General features: G+C 48.7%; 1 protein-coding gene across 1 annotated transcript; it reads left to right on the forward strand.

Moving 5' to 3' along the window:
- Window positions 1-3,862: 3,862 nt before the first annotated feature.
- Window positions 3,863-5,692, forward strand: cidec (cell death inducing DFFA like effector c). Its single transcript, XM_079579167.1, has 5 exons — window positions 3,863-3,944; window positions 4,015-4,156; window positions 4,228-4,377; window positions 4,953-5,137; window positions 5,424-5,692. The coding sequence occupies exons 1-5, from the start codon at window positions 3,892-3,894 to the stop codon at window positions 5,605-5,607; spliced, it is 714 nt and encodes a 237-aa protein (XP_079435293.1). The 5' UTR covers window positions 3,863-3,891; the 3' UTR covers window positions 5,608-5,692.
- The last annotated feature ends 1,145 nt before the right edge of the window (window positions 5,693-6,837 follow it).

Here is a 6,837-nt window from a genome sequence, read left to right on the forward strand (position 1 = left end):
GCCAGAATCTCTTCGAGGCCGACCGATAGTCTTCCTCCATGGCCTCCCCGAACTCCCCCCCAGACCCGAGTTTTAGCCTCCGCGACCGCACGAGCTGCAGCACGCTTGGCCTGCCGGTACCTCTCAGCTGCCTCAGGAGTCCCACAAGCCAACAAGGCCAGGTAGGACTCCTTCTTCAGCTTGACGGCATCCCTTACTTCCGGGCGCCACCACCGGGTTCGGGGATTGCCGCCGCGACAGGCACCAGAGACCTTACGGCCACAACTACGAGCAGCCGCATCGACAATGGAGGAGGAGAACAGAGTCCACTCTGACTCCATGTCCCCCGCCTCCCCCGGAATCTGGGAGAAGCTCTTCCGGAGGTGGGAGTTGAAGACCCCACTGACAGAGGGATCCACCAGACGTTCCCAGCAGACCCTCACAACACGCTTGGGCCTGCCAGGTCTGACCGGCTTCCTCCCCTGCCAGCGGATCCAGCTCACCACCAGGTGGTGATCAGTTGACAGCTCCGCCCCTCTCTTCACCCGAGTGTCCGAGACACGCGGCCGGAGGTCAGACGACACAACTACAAAGTCGATCATCGACCTCCTGCCTAGGGTGTCCTGGTGCCACGTGCACTTATGGACACCCTTGTGCTCGAACATGGTGTTCGTTATGGACAAACTGTGACTAGCACAGAAGTCCAATAACAGAACACCACTCGGGTTCAGATCGGGGAGGCCGTTCTTCCCAATCACCCCCTCCCAGGTCTCACTGTCGTTACCAACGTGGGCGTTGAAGTCCCCCAGCAGAACAATGGAGTCCCCAGTCGGAGCACTATCTAGTACCCCTCCCAGGGACTCCAAGAAGGCCGGGTACTCTGCACCGATGTTGGGCCCGTAGGCCGAAACAACGGTGAGAGACCTGTCCCCGACCCGAAGGTGTAGGGACGCGACCCTCTCGTCCACCGGGGTGAACTCCAACACGTGGCGGCTGAGCTGGGGGGATATGAGCAAACCCACCCCAGCCCGCCGCCTCTCCCCGCGGGCAACTCCAGAAAAATGGAGAGTCCAGCCTCTCTCCAGGAGTTGGGATCCGGAACCCAAGCTGTGCGTGGAGGTGAGCCCGACTATATCTAGTCGGTATCTCTCAACCTCCCGCACAAGCTCAGGCTCCTTCCCCCCCAGCGAGGTGACGTTCCATGTCCCGAACGCCAGAAGCTGTGCATGCGGACAAGGTCGTCGAGGCACCTGCCTCTGACTGCCACCCAGTCCTCTCCGCACCCGACCCCTACGGATCCCTCTGCGGGTGGTGGGTCCACAGGAGGGCGGGCCCACGTCGTCCCTTCGGGCTGGGCCCGGCCGGGCCCCGTGGGCAGAGACCCGGCCACCAGACGCTCGCGTTCGGGCCCCAACCCCAGGTCTGGCTCCAGGGTGGGGCCCCGGCTGCGCCATGCCGGGCGACGTCACGGTCCTTGAATGTCGTACGTCCATTGGGGTCTTCTGAACTGCTCTTCGTCTGACCCGTCACCTCGGACCTGTTTGCCATGGGAGACCCTACCAGGGGCATAAAGCCCCAGACAACATAGCTCCTCGGATCATTCGGGCACTCAAAAAAAAATTCAACGCTATGCAAATACAGAGCCATTTCCGGCGACGGCCACCAACCACAGAACAAGCGCTTGACAGACACCTGTGCGTAATTGGCTCATGCGCAAAAGCTGGGTCTCAAACCCACCTCCACGCGCTCCTGCACAAGGGGGGCTGGCGAAGGAAGTAGAGCAAGCTGAGCGACGGAAAGCGTTTTTTTTCCGCTTGGTGTGAGCCCGGCGTTACGAAGGATACAGCAGTGGATCCTCCGCTGCCTCGGAGAGCTGAAATTACCCATGATGCACTGCAGCATAGTTTCTTTTTTCTTTTCTCGCAAAACTTTATTAGTTTGAACTCACTTTAAAAAAGTTTTGTTCCACATAAACAGTTTCCTGGCCTCTGTTATTCATAAAACAGTTGTTTTAATGAGCATAGATTGACACGTGACCTGACGCAGCCGCTCGCTCCGGAGGCCGTTCCATTTGAGCTCAAAGGCGGCGGAGAGAGGACACTCCGCTCCGTTTTGGAGGAGCCGCCACCGAGGACGTCAACGAAGTGGCCAAACAGAGGACGGATCCTCGCAATTGAGAAACAGCCAGTGTTAAAAAAAAATTCAACGCTATGCAAATACAGAGCCATTTCCGGCGGCGGCCACCAACCACAGAACAAGCGCTGACAGACACCTGTGCGTAATTGGCTCATGCGCAAAAGCTGCGTCTCAAACCCACCTCCACGCGCTCCTGCACAAGGGGGGCTGGCGAAGGAAGTAGAGCAAGCTGAGCGACGGAAAGCGTGTTTTTGCCGCTTGGTCTGAGCCCGGCGTTAATGAGACAGTTAACTTTTAAAATGGCGCCGTCCGTGATCCAACCTCTGAGCGCAGGTGTTGATAATCATCCCGAGGTGAGGCGAGGCTGTGCGGGGTCATGAGGGCCGCGAGCAGAGGTAAGTTCGCACGCGCTACAAACAAACCTATGAAAGATTAGACTGTTCTTTCTGCATCCTGCTCTATTGAGGAGACTTGACCTAAGTGAAACCGTCATGATTAAAGTAGGACTGCTGCGCAAAAAACCCCACATAATACTTTGTGCTGCAATACCAAGTAACAATACTTTATCAAGTATCGCAATAGTTTCAATACTTGTGTTTGGAGGCATAGCCTATTTTTTTTTTATCATACTTTGTTTTACACTAACCGTTACAACACTTTGTTTCATTTTGTGTTAATGCACTGTTCAATCTAAACACTGGCATTTGGTTTATAAACTTTGGACACATGACTTTTTACACATTTTAAGGTAAACCATATCCCTTATCATAATTATTTATCGTATCGCAATGTGTATCAGATCGGCCCCTGGGTGTCGTGATATGTGTCAGATCGTGACAAAAGTGGATCGTCCCAGCCCTAATATATAGTTTTCATAATCTCCACGAAAATCCAAGCCTGGCCTTAGCCATCTGTTAACTCCGGTCAATGATAATTTCCCTACATGTACGTCTGGGCTTGATCTCAGTGGCCGTGTTACATCGGTTGACTTTCTACCTACCATTCAGCGAGCGGGGGAGGCGGGGGTAGTCGGTGACGTCAAGCATTTGTGCCAATTTGCGGGTTGCAGTTTGGCAATGGCGGCGGATACGAAAGGAATGGAAGCTCTTCAATCTGTCAAACACACACACTCTATAGGCTAACCTTAATTCTGAAATCTGATTAAAGTGACACACTGTGCTAATATAACTTTATTCCTCTTAAGTCATTGCTGAGGGATGAATGGCCTCCTGTAGATTGCGTGACTCCTGAGTAATTGCTGACCCATGTAGCCTGTAAGTCTGGTGCGATGTTGAGTGCCTGCCCTGTCTGTTTATCCAGGTTTTTGAGATAACGTGCTGATGAAACATGATGCAAGAGATGATACGAGTGTGCTATAAATAATGAGTCACATTTCTCTCTCAATTTGGCTAAGACATCACCCGAAACATTGAACTAAACTAGAGCTGTGATGATGTGTCTGAAAAGCCGTCCACAATCTCAAAGGCCCTTTTCTCTGTCGGAGCCGCCGCAGTGTGAGCGGTCTGAGAAGAGTCTGTGAGCGAGCGGATTGGGTTCAATAAAAAGATGACGACTTCCACGGGCTCAACAGTCAGCAGTGCAAAGTTCACCTGCTGTGTGGCATAAAACAAAGTGGTCACAAGAGCACAGGCAGATATAGCACGGCTTCAGAACAGACAGGACAACAAGAAACATTTTTACTGCTGGTTTTAATAGATTAATAGACGTTTTTATTTATTTTATTTTATTACTTTTTCAGATTTGTTTTTAAAGACGATGGATTATGCTTCAAAATACATCGGCGTTCTTGCACTTCCATCACTTTCCAAGTAAGAAACTGACCTGTAGGACCTCATGAGTAAATATAGCCAGAAGTAAGTCTCATCTTGTCATGTCCAGATGTGTGACAGCGAGTGCCTCGGTGACCCAGCAGCTGCTCTCAGTGAGGCCCCTTCGGCCCAAACCCTTCAGGGTGACCAACGCAGAGCGCAGCCTAAAGAAGGGCCTCATGGCACACGCACTGGAGGACCTGCGTCACAAGGTGAGCAGACCACTGTGTTCAGGAGAGTTTGAGCTGCTCTAGTTCTGATAATAATGATGTGTTTTGTGCAGGTCAAAGAGTCATTGAATGTGTCGAATGAGACTGTGCTGGTGCTGGAGGAGGATGGAACGGAGATAGACTCAGAAGATTTCTTTCAAACAGTGCCTGAAAACTCAGTTCTTATGGTTCTTGACCAGGGGCAGAAGTGGACTCCACTTTCAGTGAGTGTGTTTGCAATACTTTACCTCCAGGTGGCACCAGTGCCAGAGTTATATTTGCCTCATTTGCCACTGTTTGATTGTATTTCATTCATTTATTCCCGGAGTGTTCATTTTAAGACATTTTCAGACTGTGTATGTAAATTGATTGGTACATTACATTTTTTTTATTCTTTTATTTTCTGTGTTACTAAGAGAACTCATTACAATCTGTTAACAAACAAACAAGACATGGGCTACACAGTAAGCTTTACACTGTGTATCTACTCAGAGGTTCATAACTGGTGGGTTGGGACCACCCTTTATCAAACCTGATTAAATCTGGACTGCAGTGCAAAGAAGCACTGGCTTTTGCTATTAAAACTAAAGTACAAGTTGAAACAAATATATTTTTTGGGTCGTTCTATGTTGCTGCTGGGTCCTGAAGCCACACCAGTTGAGAACCTCTGTACTACTCTTTTGTCCTTTAACTCCTTTCACCAAACAGTGGTTTACTTAAAACTATGTAAATACAGAGTTGTGCTTTAGGAGTAGACACTGTTTTGTTGCTGTATTGAACATGTTTTCTGTCTCGACAGAGCAGTCCCAGCGCACAGCTCAGCAAGTGTGACCAGGACAGAACAGATGTGGCAAAGCTCACGTTAGACCTCTATAAGATCAACCCCAAAGATTTCATCGGCTGTCTGAACGTGAAGGCGACTTTCTATGGCGCTTATTCTGTGTCTTACGACGTGCGCTGCAACGCTGCCAAAAAGTTGTTAAAGTGAGTGTATATTGAGTATTGTCTTTCCTACATTTATATATATACAGTATTTAAAGTACACTTTCATCAAACTGGTGATTAGGACTAGCCAGTTTAAAGGGGACAAAGAGATTTTAGTGGAATTAATTTTGGCAGATTATGTAATTGCACCCGTTTGTTTATCAGGGATTAAATTGGTGTGTCACATTCGGCCTTTTATATTCAGACAAAATCCACTCTCAAATCAGTCCCTCAAATTTCAACTCCCTGCAAGACATTGACAGTTTTGTGTATTCCTGTCCACAAGGGAGGCTCTGCGCTGGACGGTGTTCTCCATGCAGGCCACAGGGCACGTCCTGCTGGGCTCCTCTTGTTACATCGAGCAGCTGCTGAAGGCCGAGGATGAAGGGAAGATGAGCCTAATGCTGCCCCCGCCGGACAGCATGGTGAAACACCTACAGACCATGCTCCTGAGACGCTCTTTCTACTGAGGACTTCCCAATGGGCTCTCATGAACACCTGCTCACTCACAACAGGGGCATATTCTTGTTACACAGACTCATGAATAACATTGACTGAAAGACATTCATAATTCCAGTAACTTGTGCTGTTGTGCTACATTTTATATTAAAAAATAAACAATCTTTTTATGTCAATAAAGTAACCAGTCTGGAAAGTACATTCTGCTCCCGTTAGGCAGACTTGTGTATGTGGCTCCTGGTTTTACAGTAATTGGCAACAGGTCCAGCTGTCTCTCCCACGCCTCTCTAATTGTCCCCTGGTCTGCACTGATCTGTCAGCTGCAGCCTGCCTCTGCTACAGAAGACCAGAGAGACCAGGGAGCAGCTGCATGGAGCACAGAGGAAAGCATCAATGAGAGGGCTGACTTCATGTGGCTGCACCAACATCATTTTGCTCCCAGGTTGAAAGAAGTGGCAGCACAAAGCAGACATGGATTTGCATTTGGAACCCTTTTATAGGAGAAAACCGAGCAAGATTATCACTGTTTACCTATACATGACTTTTATTGTTATGGTGGCCATTTTGAATACCGAAGTATAATTATGCAGTACTACAATCTGTAACAATATCGCTACTCAGGATATAAAAGAGAGACAACTAATCAACAGTGGCATTTTTATGTACTCGTAATCATTGCTCAAGAAGGTAACAGTAATAACACGGCCCCAGAGACACGTATATGTGAAGAAACCAGTGAGTGAGTGTTAAGATGTTAGCATGCTACCAGTTAGCATTTAGCTTCAACAGCTCAGCTCTGACCTCTCCAAGAGAAAGTCCTGAAATACACTCCAAACCTTGGATACAACATGTGACAGGTCAGAGCTGAGCTGTTACTGTAGTATTTCCTCAGTGTTCATAGATGTGAGCCACACATGTGCTAATCATATTGAAGCCGCTGACAGTTGATTGTTGACAGATGCTAACCGGTAGCATGCTAACTTCTTGAGCAGCTCAAGCACTGACTGTTGAGACTGTTGACATGACAAGCTGTAAAAAATCACAAGGAAAGGTTTTCTCTTTGATGTGTTATTTTAGTCTGAGGAGCGATGCAGATCTTTAGTAAATCCTGCTGTAGCTCGTCAGTCAAAGCTGCTACATCTTGCTGGATTCTTCACATAAACGTGCATCTCTGGGGCCGTGTTTTGTTATCTTGAGCAATGATTACGAGTTCATAAAAATGCCACTGTCAATCAGTTGTC

The sequence above is a fragment of the Gobius niger genome, assembly GCF_951799975.1.
Source record: "Gobius niger genome assembly, chromosome: 20".
Classification (NCBI taxonomy): domain Eukaryota; kingdom Metazoa; phylum Chordata; class Actinopteri; order Gobiiformes; family Gobiidae; genus Gobius; species Gobius niger.